At 40.7% G+C, this 20,399-nt stretch overlaps 1 protein-coding gene across 1 annotated transcript; it reads left to right on the top strand.

Moving 5' to 3' along the window:
• Positions 1-3,280: 3,280 nt before the first annotated feature.
• ALDOB (aldolase, fructose-bisphosphate B) lies at positions 3,281-17,688 on the top strand. Its single transcript, XM_054500132.2, has 9 exons — positions 3,281-3,364; positions 8,173-8,294; positions 9,095-9,306; positions 10,555-10,609; positions 11,436-11,596; positions 12,441-12,524; positions 13,451-13,625; positions 14,036-14,235; positions 17,161-17,688. The coding sequence occupies exons 2-9, from the start codon at positions 8,183-8,185 to the stop codon at positions 17,254-17,256; spliced, it is 1,095 nt and encodes a 364-aa protein (XP_054356107.1). The 5' UTR covers positions 3,281-3,364; positions 8,173-8,182; the 3' UTR covers positions 17,257-17,688.
• Positions 17,689-20,399: the final 2,711 nt, after the last annotated feature.

The raw sequence follows: 20,399 nt of genomic DNA, 5'->3' as shown, positions 1-20,399 counted from the left end.
TTACTTCACACAGTCATCCATGAATGCTGCAGTAACAACAGCAACAATAACAACAACAATCTCTTGGTGTTTTTATGTACATTCTTGTATTTGGTTTGATTTTATTTGATTCTCAACTTCAATCTTCTCTTCCTTTTAGAATGCAGGTTTCTTGAGAATAGGCCAGTCTTACTCACCTCGTATCCTCTAAAAATTCTCCAGAGCTAACAAAATGCCTTATACACATAATAGCAAAACACTTTTGAGAATCATGCTGAGAAAACATAGCTCTATCTCTAGACCAAAGTAATAACTACTGATTTTGGGGCCCTGAAACTATTCCAACCACCAAAGCAGATTGCAATATGATAAGGAAATATCTGTACCACAGTTTGGAAAATATATTTTAAAATGCCAGTCGTGATTCTTCCGGTTGCATTGTGTAATGTGGTCTCTTTTTATGAAAGTTCTTTCTCTATAATATTGCTAATTCTACAGTAAGTGTAACTCTATAATATGTGAGATTTATTTGCATGTAGAAGTTTGCTTATGACTCAGACCTCATGTTATGCATTAATAACACATTTATCTCATGGCCTGTGGATTGACTTATATAGATATCACATTCAAACCAGAAGAAATATCTAGAGTTGGGCAGGGAGTAGAGAATGAGCGAGGCTGTTGATAGAAGTATTGACTGTAATGATCATGAATAGTATTGTTGTTATATTGCCTATTTTAAGATCGTACAATCAAAGGCCTCTAAACCAGAGTTATGCATTCAGATCTAGCTATTTAATGAAAACCTATTCTGTACAAAGCGCCACTCATATATTATTTCATTCATGCTTCATAATACATTTCCGACAGAAGCATTCCTAGTTCATTTTACAGATGGGGAAACTGTGGACTAAGGTTGAAGAACTTCCCAGTGTTTCACAGCCTCCAAGTCCAATGCTGTTTCCACATATAATACTCAATTTTGAACATTTTATTGTGTTAGGAGACTTAAAAAAAAATAAAAACAAAAACCCTGCAAGTAGTGTATGTTGGTCAAGAGTTGCTGTTTCTCTAAGGTCCAGTAAGCCCTTAGCTTTGTTTTCCTGAACTTTGAGTTTCGGTTGCACATCAAGCCCCAGAGGTGGGCAACCGCTGATGCTACAAGAACAGCAGCAAGTGGCAGCACTCAGGGCAGGAGTATTCATGCTGTTCTGACATTCCTAGCCAGGCTGTTGTTCACGTGGAGCCATGCCCAGCTCACCAAGGACACCTACATCTGCCGACTCGAGTCATTCCTCCCTGATTAATGAGGGTTTAATGTCCAAAGTTATAAACTGCTGAGAAGGCAATAGGGAAAGAGCTAATTTATGAGTCTGCAGTTACCAAAATGTAAGCATCTCTGCTTTAGATCACTGTCTTGGAATGAGACAGACTCTCCAGCTGCCTGTACTGTGACTCTAGACAAGTTACTTGCCCTCTCTGAACCAGAGTTTTGTTATGCGTAAAATGGGGGTAATAAGCCTTTCTTCAGAGAGACGCTGATGTTGGAGATAATTTATGAAAAGAACCAGGTACATCATAGACTCTCAAAAAAAGGATAGCTATTATTGTTGTATAACAAGAATGATTAGTACTAGTAGCATCTCTCAGCAGGTAAAATGTTTTAGCTATGGTTCTGACTACCCCAGCCCTGACTCCCAACAACTTTCATTACACCCACTCTCTATTCTTTCATCACCATCCACCTCTTGTTCCTCCATTCTCCTTTACCAAAAATCATAGAGGATGAAACCTCACATAGCCCCAAAGCTGGTCACGTTGGTCTGAAAAATCCGGTAGCAGGTGCTTCAATGAGACCAGTTGAAGATGGGGAAACCAGGAAATGTGCCATCAGATAGTAAGTGGAGTCAAGGGAGCTGATAGGACCTTTCTCTGGTCTATCCCTCTACTATCCTCAGGACAGGGCTTGGTGGGAACTTCCCTAGCCAAATGAGCCTCAATATTGTGTTTCAAATACTTCAATTTCCTTCAATATTCTTATTCAATGATGAATACTTACTGTTCTCAGAAGCGGACTGGACCAAAACTCTTTTTAGATCACCTAGTTCTGTTTATTTTTTCCTTCATTTTGTTGACATTTCACCTTTTCATCCATAAATTCTGGTGTTACACTGCACAATCAAGCATCTTGGTTTTGTTTTCCATTTTATGAATTATTCCAGAGGAACATGTTCATGAGAATTTACCCTTTTTTGTAATTATGGTCATTCCATCACTTTTAGATTTCCCTCATTTATTTGCCTCATTCATCATTTGCCTCTGGAAGCATATAATATCTTTATTTACCTTTTCTGGAATTAAATTTGCATTTCATACTTACGAAAAAGCCCTGCAGAATGAATCCATACCCAGACAGTACCATATTTAGGGGTGCTGATGGCTTAGTTCAATCACTTTAATTCTAGTTTTTAACCAAATTTGAAGACAAAAGTACAAAGGTTGAAGGAGAATGGGAATAAAAAACAATGATTTCTGGCATTAAATACATCAGAAAGCCCAGCTAGGTTTTGGAGGACTGGAGAAGATGGGAGAGACAATGATTTTTAAAAACAGAATGTTCTGAATTTTATTTCTGATTTGGACAAAATTCACACATGGGAAATTCAAGGATTCAGAATCAATTTCTTTTATTGAAAGATTATTTAAATTTAACTATAAATTATAGAATAAATTGTTGGAATTGACTACTAATGATATACTGAAGATAAATAATGAAAATATAGCATTGATTACCTAATTTGGAAATAATAATTCTTGAATGCCTACTGCGTACAGACACTATACAAACTCACTTAATGCTCCTGTGAAATCGAGATCCCACTTTACAGAGAGGAAAATAACGGCTCAGACAAGTAAAAAACAAAACCAAAAACCCGTCACCAAGTTCATGTATTTCGTAAGTGTTATAGCTACACTAACATTCTTCCTAGTATCATTTAATGGACCCTAGAGCTCCGTCATTGACTAGCAGTACGACTTAGGGGAACCTCCTTATCTTCCTTGCCTTAGTTTCCTCATCTGTAAAGTGGAGGGTCTGGATTAGGAACTCCACGGTCTAAAGACATTCCTTGCAGCTTTAACATTCTATGAGCATAAGGAGTATATGGGCATGATTTTAAGGACTGGTTGTTTGTGAGCCAATCAGAGGTGTTGAATAAACACCTCCCTACTAGGTTAAGTTAGAAAGGGGAGGGCAAACGTTGGAAAAAAAAAAACATGATGAGAAGTCTATAAAAATTGTGTGCTGCCAAAGATCTGTCTTATTTGGCAGCTGCTGCCTCACCCACAGCTTTTGATATCTAGGAGGACTCTTCTCTCCCAAACTGTAAGTAAAAAAGCTTCCTTTGTATACCTGGACAGCACCAGTGAATAAGGGGTTAATAATAGTACTAAGCTTATAGAAGGGAAGATTGGTTTGCCTTTGTTTTCAGGAAAAACTTGATGGTGGCTGAAAACATGATGGCTCTGCTTGGAGGGAAATGCTTGTTTTCCTCTCTCTAAGTATAAATGCTCATTCACACCTTTCCTGGCTTCTTGAGAGGTGGCAAAACGCCCAAGATTTATTGCCAGTTACATGTGTTACCTGAATGAGGCCCTTGTGAGCCTCTGATCTAGGAAAAACAACTTGAACACTCCTATCATTAGGTTCTAATCGGTTTTTGAGATTCCTGTTCATTTCAACTCTCAACTCTCTTTTCATAACTACTTATTTTAGTGATTTATTTACATATCTACTGCCTTATGTCATTTTCTACATTCTCTTCCCACACCTACTGGTACTGACACTGAAGTTTCTTTGTCACAGAAACAAACCCTTGGAGTGTTTTGCCCTTTGCCTTCACCCACTGCTCAAATAAGGAAATGCAATAGGGTTGGAAACTTCACAGAGCATAGTCGTCATTTGATTATGAATTTCCAAACCCTTCATGTTTGACACTTTCTAAAACATTTCCTGCTGGCCCCAGACACTGTGAAGACCCTACAGCTTAAGATAGTAGGAATCAAAATGTTGTGTATTTTGATACATTTGCTCTACATCTGAAAAATAGGCATTGTGAGAATATGTTGCCTTTTTAAAAAGTAACTTCTCTTTAAATAGTTACCTAGGGCTCCATTAGACAATTTGGATGCACCAGAGCTTGAACTCTGCTGCCCTGCTATTCATCACTTTAGCTAAGGCACATCTGGGTAGCACCCAGGCCCAGGTTAGAGCCAGAGATACTGGGGCAGGGAATGGGGAAATGCTGAATATCTAAGAGGTCCTTTGGCTTCAGTCCAAGTTTAGAGGAAAGAGCACCATTCAGGACTCATTCTGGGCTGCTCCGCGTGTGTTAAAGGGCACTGGAAATCAGGCTGTCCTAGGGCTGCCCTAGAACATCCCGCTGCACTTGTCACTGGGACATTGGGGTGGATAATGAAGCTATGGGCATCTTTAAGCATCATATACAAAAGTGCTACATGCAGTGCCTAGAAATCATGGGCTTTCAATAAATAAGCCTCCTCATATTTGCCTTAAAAATCCATTTGTCTTGTACATAGAGAAGCAAATGAACTTTCTGCTGCCTTCTATTTCTCCAGGGATTAAATATCCATGTTACAAATAATTATGTTTTCACAGAACGTCTTCAAGGAAGGCAGAAAGAACCATACCATAGGATTCTACCTGCTATTTTGCTGAAGGATTAGAAATAGAATTCTAAGTCATAAGCCAATAGGACGTAACTTGCAATCCTAGAACATCACAACTTAGAAGGCACATCAGACATAGTGTCTCTGGCTTTAGTTTCCTCATCTCTAAAGTGACAGGGTTGACGCAAGTATCTCTGAGGTCATTTGTAGCTCTGTTTTTCTGTGGTTACCTTCTGTTGTTAATACAACTTTCCTCCAGATTTATATACATATTATTTGTTACACATATGTAATAAAGTGTGTGATAAAGAATGTATAAAATGAAATGTGGCCGGATGCAGTGGCTCACGCCTGTAATCCCAGCACTTTGTGAGGCCAAGGTGGGAGGATCGCACGAACTCAGGAGTTCAAGACAAGCCTGGGCAACATAGCAAGACTTTGTTTATGCCAAAAATAAAAAAAAAAAATAGCTGGGCATGGTGGCAAGCGCCTGTAGTTTCAGCTGCTTGGTGTCTGAGGTGGGAAGATCACTTGAGCCCAGGAGGACGAGGCTTCAGTGAGTCATGATTGTGCCAATGCACTCCAGGCTAGGCAACAGAGCAAGACCCTGTCTCAGAAAACAAAAAAGAAAGAAAGAAAAAGAAAAGAAATGTGAGAATCTCTCCACCCTACCCCATTCTTCAGAGGTAACTCCAGAGTTGTTACTCTTTGTTTATATAGACACACAAACAGTATGGGTATATATCATTTTTTAATTAAAAAATAGGAGGACAGTATATATTGCATACTTCTCTGAAACTTGTTTTTCATTTAATAATGTAATGTGAACAACTTTCCATCACACTGAAAAAAGTTGGCTTGAGATCTGAGAGAGCAGAGGCTTAGGAGTACAGAAATCGTTCTTTCTCATTACCCATCCCAGGTTGGCCTCCTCTCTCCCTGTGGTGAACATTGGCCTGTGACCCTGTTTTATGATTAACAGAGAGGTGACATTTGTGCTAACGTGGTACAGACCTTTAATCCTGCTGTAGAAGTTTAACTCCCTGTAAACAGTATTAGTTTGAATTGACCTTTTTACTGTTATTCTGGTTGAGTCAGCATACCCAGATTGAAGAAAATAGTTTAGAAATAGGCAGTAAACAGAAAAATGGAGGTCCCTTAGGTGATTTTTTTCATTAAAAAAAGAGAATTAGTAATACATTGCATTTTATAGTGCTTTGTAAAGCATCCTTATGTTTATCATGCAATTTAACAAATATATTTTGAGCAACTACAATGAGTAGGGTGCTCACAGATGGCATTTGAGTTACCTGGCAAAGAGACAACCAGAACAGTTATTATCACCATTTAATCCATAGTAAACTGAGACTCAGGAAGCTGCCTGACTTGCCTGAGGTTCCAGCTAGATTAGGCAGAGCTGGTTCTTAAATCTAGGTCTGTCTGATCTACCAGCAGCAAACCTCTACATAAATATGTCAGATGTTTATGAATAAGTAATGTCCATGGTGTAATCACCCACAGCCTAAGGTACTCTGGGGTGTCATCAAGGACATTAGGAGTCATCCAAAGGCCATTTTTTTTCATCAAGCTCACTCTTTCCCTTGAATGGAAAGGAGTACTGCCACTTATCTCAACTTGATGCCTTATTAGCTATTTGTCCTTGGATAAATAATTTACACTCTCTTATATTCTTTCCTAATCTATTAAATGGGAGGGAAAAAGAGCCCAACTACCTTCTGGGATTATTTTGAAGAAAAATTATATAGTGCATATAAAGCCATTAGCAGAGTGCTTGACAATACATGATCACTTGTTGTTATTATTATTATTGGGCTAATTTTCCCTTTTGTTTCATTAAAAAAAATCTTTCTTTTTTGGTAATTGTCAACCCCTTTGTGCAAATGCCTAAACTGAGAGAGAAAGTTTGCACCTTGCTCTGAAGATCACCCCCAGGTTGGCTTTTTTCAGCACGATGATCTGGAGGCCAGGTCCAAAGCTAAAAATCTTTGACTCCAACATTATAGCTAATATATAAACAGGGCAAACATGCTCTGCTGGTGGCTGGGACATAATGGGCCTTGGAAGGTCATCTTCTCTAGAAATTGTTGCCCACTAGCTTGTCCTATTACCCCAGTAACAGCATTGCAGTTTCATTCTTTTGGGTTAAGACAAGAACCTCTGTTGAAATGGAGAGGCAACAATGAGGTCATCAGTTATACCTTCTCATGAATTAGCTCAGTGGCCACTGACTTTTTATATCAAGGGACAGAGCACTGACAGCCTATCCTGAAGGGATGCAGAAAATGTGGAGAAATATATTTGTTATGAGGATAGGACTGGATAGGGACTCTGCTTCATCCTAGCTGGGACCTTGAACAAGTCAGTTAGCTTCTCTACGTCTTAGCTTGCTCATTAATTAATGAAGATAATACCTGCTATAATTACCTCATTGCCAGTGGATCAAATGAGACCTGAGGTGTCCCTGGGCTTCCAGGAAGTAATATGTAGACATGGAGCATCCACCCTGTGCTGAGTGTATTGGAGGGAGAGAAGATTAGAGAAAGGAGGAGACCCCGGCATTGGATAGGAAGCTACCCAAGATAATCTTCATTACCGTTTTTTCTTTGGTAGCCCAACCTATGCAAAAAGGACTCTTTTAACACCCAAAGTGAGGGCTCTTTGAGTTTGCATTTTCAAGATTAACTCAAAGTGGCAGCCGAACAGGGGCAACAATCTTCTTCAGATCACCACCACTGTGGAGGCTGCTTGGTTAGGGGGTCTTCAAGCCAGAGTCTCCCCTTGCTAAAGCAGTGAAGCTGGAGCAGGGACTGCCATACAACTTTAGCATCCTCATAGGCAGTGAGAAACCCGAGCCCAGAGGCACTTAGGAAACATCCTCTCTGGTCGGCCCCAAGTGGTTTCATAGAGGGTTGAATATAAGGAAAAGGAAACTTGCACCCAACCCTCTGTAGCCCGAGGTCAAATGGAAGTTAGCTTTAAGACTATGTATAGATTTCTCCTTTCAAGTTTGTTGCCTGGAGAATAATCTGTTGGAACTACAGACTAACAGAGAAAAGTGGAGGATAACTGCAGAGATCAAGAGCGTCATTGTCCTGGCCTCAAGCCATTAAGGAAATCCAGTGGCACCAGGAGTCCACAGAATAGAGAGACAGTCTATTACTGCAGTCCCCTCTATTAGTCATATTTTAGTGGGTCACTAATTAGCTGGTTCAGTGTTTTGATTAGTGATTCCAAAGGTCTGCTGGAAAGCATTCTGTCTAGGATCACCACGAACATTCAGTAACCCACCTTCATTCATTGCAGCTAATTGCAACTAATAAATGATGGGGGAAAAACACACCTCATTTGTTTATCCACCTGTGGAAATGGGTCAGAGGTGTCACAGAGGTCTGCACAGCATGTCTGCACCCCCAACTGTCTTGATCATGCATCCATCTGAGCCACCCATGGTTCTGTGCACAACTCTCGCACACTCTTTTCCAGACCTGTCACCATGGCCCACCGATTTCCAGCCCTCACCCAGGAGCAGAAGAAGGAGCTCTCAGAAATTGCCCAGAGCATTGTTGCCAATGGAAAGGGGATCCTGGCTGCAGATGAATCTGTAGGTGAGTGTAAAAAGCAGTCCCATCATATAACAACATATTATTTTTTCTACACTTAGCAAAAACAACTTGATAATCATATTCTTTATGGAAGTAAAGGTTTATGTACACAGGAGTGGGAGCAGAAGACTCAGTAAGCATAGAGCTTTTGAGTCCTGTAAGTAGTAGGCACATTACTGAAAGCCAAGGAAAGAGGCTCAAGCCCTTCCTTTAAGCCAGGGGTCATTTGAATCCAGCCTTGTAGTAAGGCCAGAAACTTAGTAACTAGCATAAGGTCAGATACACAGGCATCTGCTACTAGTGAGAAGTCAGTTTAAATTCAGTTGAGTCAGGAAGGGCAGGAAAGTATCTGCATCTGGAATAGGACAGGGCTTATGGATGGGAGAACCTCAGGATGACACAAGGGAGAGCTGTGGCAGAGTTGCACAGCCTGCCATAAAATGACAGAACCCTGAGAATCAAGAGCATGCCCCATCCCTCCTTCTGCATGTATATCCAGCGAGACTGAGGACTGGATCAGGGAGGCTAGAGAGGGCTGAGGGCCTTCCATATCCACCTGGACCTGATGGTGGCTTCCACCCCGACCTCTACATGCCCAACCCACACACTCCCTAACCATCCACCTGATAGCAACCAAGGTCTTCTCCCTGGAACACAAAAAATTGAGGCAGGAGCTTTGACTATCTGAAAAAGAAAGGGAGTCTCGCTTTCCACCGTGGTGAGGGTCTCTGAGATGATGTGAAGAAGGGTGACGGGAAAGCCCTGGCTTGCTCCTTATGCTGCCCTTGGCCCTCCCACCATAGGTACCATGGGGAACCGCCTGCAGAGGATCAAGGTAGAAAACACTGAAGAGAACCGTCGGCAGTTCCGAGAAATCCTCTTCTCTGTGGACAGTTCCATCAACCAGAGCATCGGGGGTGTGATCCTTTTCCACGAGACCCTCTACCAGAAGGACAGCCAGGGAAAGCTGTTCAGAAACATCCTCAAGGAAAAGGGGATCGTGGTGGGAATCAAGGTGAACACCTCCATTCACACCTCACCTCTGCTTTGTCCTAGGCAAACTCCAAGCACACTGGCAAGGACAGGGCCAACACTCTGAACATTCTCCTCATCATATTTCTCTTCTCACCCTTTTCCATCGTCATCTTCCCACAGAGAACAAGATCCTCTTCTAGAGTTTTCCTCCAGTGCCCTCTTCTTTCACTCAAATTTTCTACACGTTCTTAATCTCTTTGCATCTCAATCTCATTTCTTAAAATGGGAATCTACCTCATGATGTTCTTACAGGGATGAAATGACTAAAAGTTTCTAGGCTGGATGTGGTTGCTTACTGCTGTAATCCCAGCACTTTGGAAGGCAGAGGCAAGAGGATCACTTGAGCTCAGGAGTTTGAGACCAAACTGAGCAACACAGTGAGACCTTGTCTCTACTAAAAATCAAAAAAAATTAGCCAGGTGTGTTGGTGCATGCCTGTAGTCCCAGCTACTCAGCAGGCTGAGGTGGAAAGATTGATCACCTGAGCCCTAGAGGTCGAAGCTGGAGTGAGCTATGGTCATACTACTGCACTCCAGCCTGGATGACCCTGTCTCAAAAAAAAAGAGTGAGACCCTGTCAAAAAAAAAAAAAAAAAAGAAAGAAAGAAAAAAGAAAAGAAAAAGTTTATATTGCGTAATTATTCAGTTAATGGTAACTATTATAATTATTGAGCATTTACTATTCTATCTTATAACTAGGTCTTCCAATAGTGCATAAACTTCTCAAAAGTGAAAACTAGTATCCATTGAATAAGAGTTTTTACCATTCCAAGCATTCATTTAATTCTCATAACCTCTGGTAGTAGACTCAATTATTACCCTTATTTAGAGATGAAGTGAGAAAACTGAACTACGAAGAGTAACATAACTTGCCAACACAGCGAGGCAAGGTCAGAGCCAGTTTAGACTAATTCTCGAGCTCGTGACTTTTGCCTTTGCTATGTGGAGAGTAGAGGTTGTATCCTTAATTCTCTTTACCTCTTGTACTAACACAATACCTGGTGTGTGCAGGTACTCAATAAATGTTAGGGTAGACACTCTCACAGTGTACCTTCCAGGTAACTTCCCTTCTGCTATGGACTGAACTGGGTCCCTCGCACTAATACACTTTACTAATTCAACTCCTTGATCTGTAAAAGATGCAAACTGTTAGTTAGTTCAAGAGTTCTGCTTGTGTTTTCCTGACATCTGACACCTGTTAATTATTTGTTAATTATTTGTATCCACAGTTAGACCAAGGAGGTGCTCCTCTTGCAGGAACAAACAAAGAAACCACCATTCAAGGTAAGGATATTGCCCACTGAGATGAATCATGCCAGTGTAAGCTAGAAACGAAGGCAAGTAAAGAAGGAAGCAAGGGAAAACAAAACACAACTATTACACTGGTCTTAGAGCCGCACATACCTGGTTTTCAATACCAGCTCCTCCATTTAACAACTGTGACCTTGGGCCAGTCACTGAAATATTGTAAGCCTCAGTTCTCCTATCTCAAAATGGAGATTTCTCGAAATGTTGTGGGGATTAACTTAGACAATGTACATAAGGTGCTTACCACAGTACCTTGGACAAAGAAGATTAAACTCTGCACCTGGAAGTACTATTTTTAGAAAAAAATTAGTAGCAGTAGAGTGGAAAGTCCCCACACTTTGAGGTCAGACACACCTGGGTTTGAATCCTGGTTCTATTACATGCTACCTAGATAATTTTGCAAGGTACTTCTGCCCAAGTAGACAAGCATTAACCCACAACATTGGGTTAGCTAAGCAGAATTTGAATCCCAGCTCTGTCACTCTTGAGCAATTCAAACTTGGTAAAGTAGCTTAACCATTAGGAGCCTCAGTTTCCACATTTGTAAAATGAGTATCATATTAAGTATTGGTTTCTTCTATTCTATATATGGAGTAGATAGTATGTATGTCAAAACACTATTTATTAAATCTAGGTCTTCTTGTTCAGTGTTGTGATTAATGCTGATATGCTTGGCTGTTTTCAATCCTCAAGCTCAGTGGATTGAAAGCTAAGCAAAGGGAGAACTCCTTCCCTTTATTAGAAGCCCTATGGATCAGGTACAAAGGTACAAAGAAGCCTTTCTCTCTTTTGTGACTTGCAGGGCTTGATGGCCTCTCAGAGCGCTGTGCTCAGTACAAGAAAGATGGTGTTGACTTTGGGAAGTGGCGTGCCGTGCTGAGGATTGCTGACCAGTGTCCATCCAGCCTCGCTATCCAGGAAAACGCCAACGCCCTGGCTCGCTACGCCAGCATCTGTCAGCAGGTGCTCTGCCTTCCCCTTGGGCTGAAAAAGAGTAGGCTAGAGCTTTCTTCAGAGCTTTTCTTTTCAATTATACTATAACTACAAATGGACCTCCTTTTCCCTCACCAGTATATCCTAGTGGCATTTTTCACAACTTTTGCTATAGCCAACTATGGTGGGGAAAAAGATTTGGTCCCACAAGCCAGTAGGAGTCCAACTAAGCTATGAGTTCAAAGGATAATGCCATCAACTGCTGCCCTCTGTCAAAGCTCCATAAGCTGTCTTATAAGTGATCAGGCTTTTGAGGCCAGGGAACTTGGTTGTCTATACTCCGTAACATCCAAGACATGATCCTCTTAGATTCCTAGCTGAAGAGTGACAGCTCTGACCGAGTTCCAATCCAAATAATTCCTTGGAGGATGTGACCAGATGCTAAAGTTTCCAACACATACTAAAATGTCTCTGGGTCCGAGTTAAGTTTGATTTTCTTCTGTGAGTACTATGTTGGGGTTACTAGAGTTGTGGACAGCTGGAGATTCCCAATTAGAACTCTAAACACTTCTTGAATTTCTTCATTAACCCAACTTAGAGACATCTTTCTTAATGATTTATGCTTAGATGCCCTAAAAAGACAGTAGCTAGGTTCTGTGGCAGCTAGAATAATCTCTAGAAAGAAATACAGTAATTATGGGTTTGTATTTATTTTTTACCTCATTCTGAAAAATTCTACTGCCTTTAAGTCATCTATGTAGTATTTCTCCATAATGGCTTCAATTTATACCAATTGCAACTGTTGAATCTCCTCCTAAGGAAAGGATAACAGTGAGCACAGCTTCACTTTTGCTTCCTTGATTTTCCTTTTTAGAATGGACTGGTACCTATTGTTGAACCAGAGGTAATTCCTGATGGAGACCATGACCTGGAACACTGCCAGTATGTTACTGAGAAGGTAAGTTTTAAATATGAAGGCCCCAATTCTAGTTGAAAAATCTTAGTTTTAGGTAACAGCTGTTACTTAACATATAATAGCTGTTATATCTGAAGTAGCCTTTAGGATGGATAGCATTGAGAAGGTAGGGAGGTGCTCATCAGCCCTTCACCTTTTTGGCACATGGTATGCTCCATATAGAAAAAGCACAGGAGTTGCAGTACCAAGACTTGGGTCGGAGAATCCGCTTTTCCACTTGTGGGATCTTGGGCAAGTCATATTATCTCTTTTGACTTCAATTCAATTACATGTACACAAAGAAATTTTAAAATAAGACATGTGGCTCAAATGAGAAGATGTAATTAGAAAGTACTTTATTCCATCTGACTTTCTAAATTAGCCACAGTAGATCTGAAAGAGGGTGGTTCTATTCATACACTGTGAGAAAGTAGGGGAGTCATAATGTCACCTGACCTTAGTTTCTCTACTTGGAAAATTATGTGGACTGAAATGCAATCTAAAAGCACTTCCACCTCTAAAATGTATGCTTCTATGACTACTCAGCTTCTGTAAACATGGACAGTGGAGGCCTGTTTAGATGACCCCAAATAGCTAAAGCAATGCAGTCTCAATAAGGAATGACATTGACCAAGCGAGTAACGGAAAGAAAGGAATGAAGGGCTTCTAGGAAGCAGAGCCATGCCTGTCATTCATGCAGTGAATGAGAAGCTAGATTATGGGTGATGAAGACAGGCCAGTTTGGTTGTGTTCAGTGGCTATGGATTGCAACACATTGGTCTAATGAGGCCTGGAGGTTGGTTCAGAAGCTTTTGCCAAGTGACAGATGAGAATTCCTTCATCCTGCCTCCCTGCAGTGTAAATGTGCCAAGGTCAGTGACTCTATGACTAGCTTTGAGTTTCACCTGGTGGGACCTCTTGTCCTTCAGGTCCTGGCTGCTGTCTACAAGGCCCTGAATGACCATCATGTTTACCTGGAGGGCACCCTGCTAAAGCCCAACATGGTGACTGCTGGACATGCCTGCACCAAGAAGTATACTCCAGAACAAGTGGCTATGGCCACTGTAACAGCTCTCCACCGTACTGTTCCTGCAGCTGTTCCTGGTAAGGCCTTCTTTCTTCTCTAACTCAAGGTCTTAGCCCTCATTCTTTGAAGAGCCACAGGCTTTGTGTTTGTCCAGAAATCTGCTTCTATTCATGAAACAAACTTCTGTTATCTCACAGGCAGCCAGCACTTCTCCTCCCACTTCAGAATACCAAGCATCCCAAGTCTGCCCAAATGCCCACAATCCATGTATTTCTTCAACATTTCACTGCCTTCCTTATGTATTTAAAGCACCTATCTCTAGCCCAAGTAGCTTCAGCAAAAGCAAACTGATTTCTCAGTTTGCTTTAAGGCAAATTAAGCAGAGAAAAGACAGAGACATTACTTTTCTGGTAGGTTCATTGCTTGCTTTCTCAAGCAGGGTACATAAGGTGGGACTAATAGAGTGAAATGGCTTCTCTCCTACCAGGCATCTGCTTTTTGTCTGGTGGCATGAGTGAAGAGGATGCCACTCTCAACCTCAATGCTATCAACCTTTGCCCTCTACCAAAGCCCTGGAAACTAAGTTTCTCTTATGGACGGGCCCTGCAGGCCAGTGCACTGGCTGCCTGGGGTGGCAAGGCTGCAAACAAGGAGGCAACCCAGGAGGCTTTTATGAAGCGGGCCGTGGTAAGATGCTGCCACCTCTTATCTACTTGATGATGTTCACATTTGGGGCTTGACTTTCCAACACGGAGAAGCATTGTTTTCTTTGGGCCAAGAAGGTATCTACAGATAGTGTCTATTAGGCATTTGAAAATGTGGCAGTAGAGGTCAGTATGAGGATTGAGGCTAGAGAGAATTTTGAATTATCCACACTAGGAGTATAGTTGATGACAGGAGACTGAAGGACAATTTCAACAGAAACACATCAGAGGGAAGGAGATAAGAGGACCAAGAACTGAACCTAGGATACTTTTTATTTGGGAAGATGAAGAAGAGAAGCAACCAAGAAAAGTAGCAATTATATTGCCGGGTGAACCAAGCATTCTGGGAATAAAGAGTGAAGAATTTCTTTCTTTCATGTTTATTTGTTTGTTTTGAGATGGAGTGTTACTCTGTCACCCAGGCTGGAGTACAGTGGCACAATCTCGGCTCACTGCAACTTCCACCTCCTGGATTCAAGCAATTCTTCTGCCTCAGCCTCCCAAGTAGCTGGGACTAGAGGCATGCGCCACCATACCTGGCTAATTTCTGTATTTTTTAGTAAAGACGGGGTTTCACCATGTTGGCCAGGCTGGTCTCAAACCCCTGACCTCAGGTGATCTGCCCACCTCAACCTCCCAAAGTGCTGGGATTACAGACATGAGCCATCACACCTAGCCAAGTAAACAATTTCAAAGGGCCAATAATAACATGCTATAGAGAGATTCAAAACAAAGGCCAAGAAAAGACACTGAGATTGGCGTTTAGGAGCATATCAGTGACCCTCACTGAAACAGCTTCAATAAAGAGGAAAGGAAAGGTGCCCATTCAAGAAGTTTTTCAGAAAAAGACCCAGAAAGGTTGCCAGGAGAAATGGGGACCAACAAAGTTTTTATTCAAATAATAACCAAAATTTTTAAAATACCCTTTATGAGCCAAGAACTGGGGTGAACAAATGAGACATAGCCATGTCCTCCAGGAAGCTTGGAGTTTAGCCAAACAGGAGAGAGCTTGGCATGTTTAAATGTAAAGAAAGAGGAGCCAGAGGAGACAGTAAAGATGGGAGAGTGGGGATAATTGAGTGGAGAAGAACTTAGAGGAGCAGGACTGCATGAGACTCAATATTAACCATAGGTGGCACAGCTGGTGTAAGACAAAAAGGAGGGAAGAGGCAGAAAAGAGAACACGGTTGGAATCAGCTCTATATAAGTCAAGAGATGTAGCAGTTGATGACTGATTACAGTTGAGGGTATCTGCTGAGAATGATGAAGAAATGGAAATTTCAATACTGACAGTCGGAAAGGGTAGAAAAGCAGTTAAAGGAACTTGCTAGGAAATTGATCGGACATTATGGCCAGACATAGCCAAGCATCAGGTAAGGTGCAGCTGAAATAAGAGTGAGTGTGTGGTAGCTTCATTCCTGAGTTTTCCTAACAGCTGTCTAAAGCATGCAGGAAGATTCAGAACGCAAAATAGCGGGGTAGAAGAGTGAAAGTTTAATAGGAAGATAGAAGAGTGACAAATTTTAGCAATAGCCTCTGTTAGCTTGCTGACCATAGAGGAAGCTAGGCAAGGAATCAAGAGTAGTCAGAAGTGTGGTGATGAGGCCCTAAAGGGAAGGAAGGCCCCAGGGAAGCGAAATCATCATCTCACAGGCATAAGAGAGGTATGAGATTTTCAAAGTAGTGCTTTACCTTGACTGTGGAAAGCAGGGTGCAGCAGTGCTGCTGCTGCGTGGCTGATGGACTGAGGAGACCTAGCTCACGTGATGGAGGGATTGTGAAAGCGCAGGTCATAAGGGACCTCCACACAGAAGAAGGGAAGCTGAGTTTATCATCAAGGATGGTGCTTCCCAAGCTCCAGTGTGGATCTGAATCACCTGAAGGACTTGGTTTTGTTGTTGTGATCTTTTATATTTATACATAATAATTGTATAGATTTGTGGGGTATCTGTGATTTTTTATATATGCATATAATGTATAATGATCAAATCAGGATAATTAGGGTATTCACTCCAAATATTTATTATTTCTTTGGGTTTGGAACATTCCAAATCTTCTCTTCCAGCTATTTTAAAATATGTAATAAATCATTGTTAACTATAATCACCTTACTGTTCTATCGAACACTAGAACTTATTCCTTCTGTCTAACTGTATTTTTGTACCCATTACCAACCTCTTTTCATTTCCCCTACCCCCACTTGAAGCACTTGTTAAAAATGCAGATTATGGGTCTCACCCACTGAGTTTCTAATTCAGTAGGTCTGGGGTAAGGCCAGGGAATTTCTATTTCTAACATGTTCCTAAGGGATGCTGGTAGACCATGAAACACAGTTGGAGAACCACTGATGTAAAATGTAGAAATAAGTCCTGGAGAGAACAGACAATAGCAACACTGACTGGAAGAAGTGGTACCACTGAGTGACATTCAAATATTGTCATAAGTTTCATAATTCTGAATTTATCTTTAACTGGAATGTATACAGGAAAGCAAATGATACTATAACAACTAAATAAAAATTACATATTATTCTAGACCAATATAGGTAGAAAATGGAAATATTGTTTAAATAAACATGTTTTTCTTTTGGTATAGTGTACTATACTAGTGAGAAATTTCTCAACTTTAGTTTCCAGTACTGTTGCTGCAATATTGTTGGTACTGAACAGAGATTTCCCCAGTAACTGACACAAACCTCAAGCTTACCAAAGAAATGCTCAGAAAACTGGGATAAAAAGGGGAGACACTTTATAGAAGGGGATGGTATCAGCAGCAATATTCAGCAACATTGCTGTAAAAAGAAGAAAATCTGAGTGAAGGTTTGGCTGGTTTCCCATGAGAAGCAGACAGGGTCAAGGTGGGGTCACATTTACTCTAACCGGTCTCCTCTCTCATATTTGTCTTCTAGGCTAACCACCAGGCGGCCAAAGGACAGTACGTTCACACGGGTTCTTCTGGGGCTGCTTCCACCCAGTCACTCTTCACTGCCTGCTATACCTACTAGGGTCCAATGCCTGCCAGCCTAGCTCCAGTGCTTCTAGTAGGAGGGCTGAAAGGGAGCAACTTTTCCTCCAATCCCGGAAATTTGACACAATTAGATTTGAACTGCTGGAAATACAACACATGTTAAATCTTAAGTACAAGGGGGAAAAAATAAATCAGTTATTGAAACATAAAAATGAATACCAAGGACCTGATCAAATTTCACACAGCAGTTTCCTAGCAACACTTTCAGCTCCCCATGCTCCAGAATACCCACCCAAGAAAATAATAGGCTTTAAAACAATATCGGCTCCTCATCCAAAGAACAACTGCTGATTGAAACACCTCATTAGCTGAGTGTAGAGAAGTGCATCTTATGAAACAGTCTTAGCAGTGGTAGGTTGGGAAGGAGATAGCTGCAACCAAAAAAGAAATAAATATTCTATAAACCTTCGGCTGCTATTGGGTTTCACTTTTCTGCTCTTGTTGTCCAAAGACTCAGTATATTTCATTACTTTTGACTCTACTAGACATGACTGGGTTTCAACAGTAAAGGTCTTCAACTCTGGCTATTCATTGTAATCAAGCCGCAAAATTTTAAAAACTGAGATGCTCAGGCCACACCCTAGCTCAATTAAATCAGAAACCCTAGACCTGGGATCCTCTAACTATTAGATTTCTTAAAGCTCCCTCAGTGATTCCAATGTACAGTCAAGTTTGAGAGCTACCAATCTAAATTTCAAGTTTGAGGGTATTTGAAAATTAAAGCCATTCACAATATGAAGCCAGCTAAAAATGTAGAATGATTTTGAGCAACTTGTGGAGTATAATAAGAGAATTAATGTGACTTCAATGCTTGGAGCATTCTTCTTCAAGTGGCCCAGGTTTGGTGAAACAGGACTACCTTGTCATCTGCACATCCAGGCACATTTCATAGTTTTGCGGTAAATAATATTCACATAATGATACTGTATTGACTTTCAATTTTCAGAATTAACCTATAGTTACAGCACTTAAGACAACCAGAGTTATAAAAGAGAATTTAAATATTGTAACTTTGGACAATATTAAAGTGTTGATTTAACTGACAGAAGCTGGGAAATATAAGGGGGAGGAGGAGTGGAGGAAAGCAAAGAAAGTGGAGTCAGGAATACTACTTAAAACTGATGGGTTAAGAAATAGTGCTTTAATTCTATTTAAGTAATAAAAGAAATGGATGTAAATCATAAAAATGTATATCTAAAATTAAAATATTGATGGTAGTATGCTAAATTTCTTACCTTGAATAATACAAAGACAAATGGTATTGTGTAGATTAACAAATGAAGAAACAGAGGCTTAACATATTATTTAGAGGAATAAGATAGAATTAGCCAAAGGGGCCTACTCTAAGACCTGGGAGAAAGACCTGGGAGTCGGGGCACAGGAAAGATGACATTTCCTTATTACCTGCCCTCTACAGTATTTGAATGTTTATTTCCATGTACTTGTCATTACTTTTCTAAAAACAACTACATTCATACAAGCAACTCAAGCCTATATTAGAGATCTATTAAGCCCATGGTTTTCATTTTACAGATGATAAAACCAAGTCCAGAGAAGTAAAATTACTTACTGAGGGTCACACATTTATGGCAGAGCTGAGAGATTAAAATTCAGGTCTTCTGAACTCAGGTCTCTTGCTCAAAAAATGGATACACAGCCAGAGATCTTACAGGGCAAGGTGACAGGCTGTGTTCAATATCTCTGCCACCCGTGGTGTAGGTCTTGTACATTTCTCCTTGTACATTTCAGTCAATTATCAAGCACTTCATCTCCCACTATGTGCCAAGCTGTCCTAAAAGCAGGTAGGTAACACTTTGTGAGACAAAGCTTTTCTGCCAGATAGTTTTTATCTAGATCTTACTCGGCATCGCTGAATTCTTTAGATATTTTAAGAGGTATCTAAAGAAACCTCTTAGATTCTTATCAGTTAACCATGAATTTATAATCAAGGATGAGTTACTTATATATTTTGGTCAAGGCTGAATTACATTTTACTGGGAATGAGGATTTATATAATGCATTTTCCTGGCTATCATCTGATATATTTTCCCTACTAAAGGACTACTGTTGTCTTTGAAATCTTAATCCCAGTAATTTCCTCCTTTCAGGGTAATATGCAGACAAGTGTTTTACAAGGCGACAGAGTTCAATTTCGCTGTGATTACTGAGTGAGTATTTAGTGACTTCCCAGCTTTGATTACTTTGTCAGATTTATTTTAGTAGTTATTAAACACCTACTAAAACTAAAACCTGGTACTAGACATGAAAAATAGAGAAATTTCAGCTTTAGGGCACACCAGACAATTAAGCTTAAATAGCTAAGCAAGAAACACACAAACCATTGACTGGGTGTTGGTAAGTGGGGTGGAGAGTCAGGGTGTAGAATCAGATGTCTTGGTGTAGGAAAGGGAGAGATGGCATTTAGGTTGGACATTATAGGAGAACAAAAAGGAAAGGAACTCATAGAAAGGATACTGCCTGTGTGTAAGAAAATACATTCATAAGTCACTGGGAGAAGATGACATTTTGAAGCTATCAAGAGCCAAGGCCACACATACACACACACAAATGACTAAGTTGTGGAAAGAATAAAAAGGAATTTGTTTTTGCTCTGAAGAGGGAAGAGGGAAGCAGGAAGGGAATGGGCAAGAAAATGAGGGAAGAGAGGAAGAAATGAGAAAGGAAGGAAAAGGAGGAGGCAGGAAAGAAGCTAGAGCAATATGTAATTGTGGGGAGGTGACGGGCTTTTGAGAAGGAGGAGAACTATTATTAAGCAATCTAAAGATACTGTCTTCTTGTGAGGAAGAACTGAGTTTCTCATTTGAGTCTACAGCATGCTTTATAAAAACAATATACTGAGATGATTCGTAATGATTCATAATGTGAATTAATTTAGGAGAAGCAAAAAACAACTGTGACAGTGAGAAGATAAGCTTCTAGAAACTTGCAGCAATCTTGGAGTGAGCTTTAGGCAAAACAGAAATGGGATTTCCAGATCATCTGATTTAGCCCTGCTGGAATGAAAGACTCCAGCTGCCATCTAGATGTCACTCACAGTGACAGAGGAGAAAACTGGGGTCCAGCGTTCTAAGGAAGTTTTCCAAGGTCACATAACCAGTC

Source organism: Pongo pygmaeus, chromosome 13 (genome assembly GCF_028885625.2).
Source record: "Pongo pygmaeus isolate AG05252 chromosome 13, NHGRI_mPonPyg2-v2.0_pri, whole genome shotgun sequence".
NCBI classification, from domain to species: Eukaryota; Metazoa; Chordata; class Mammalia; order Primates; family Hominidae; genus Pongo; species Pongo pygmaeus.
This window is presented reverse-complemented; position numbering and strand designations above follow the sequence as displayed.

Excerpts from the sequence above, each read along its gene's own strand:
- ALDOB (XM_054500132.2), top strand. The coding sequence starts at position 8,183 with ATGGCCCACCGATTTCCAGCCCTCACCCAGGAGCAGAAGAAGGAGCTC. Across the intron at positions 11,597-12,440 it reads ACGCCAGCATCTGTCAGCAG|AATGGACTGGTACCTATTGT; the intron begins GTGCTCTGCCTT and ends TTTCCTTTTTAG. Across the intron at positions 12,525-13,450 it reads GCCAGTATGTTACTGAGAAG|GTCCTGGCTGCTGTCTACAA; the intron begins GTAAGTTTTAAA and ends CTTGTCCTTCAG.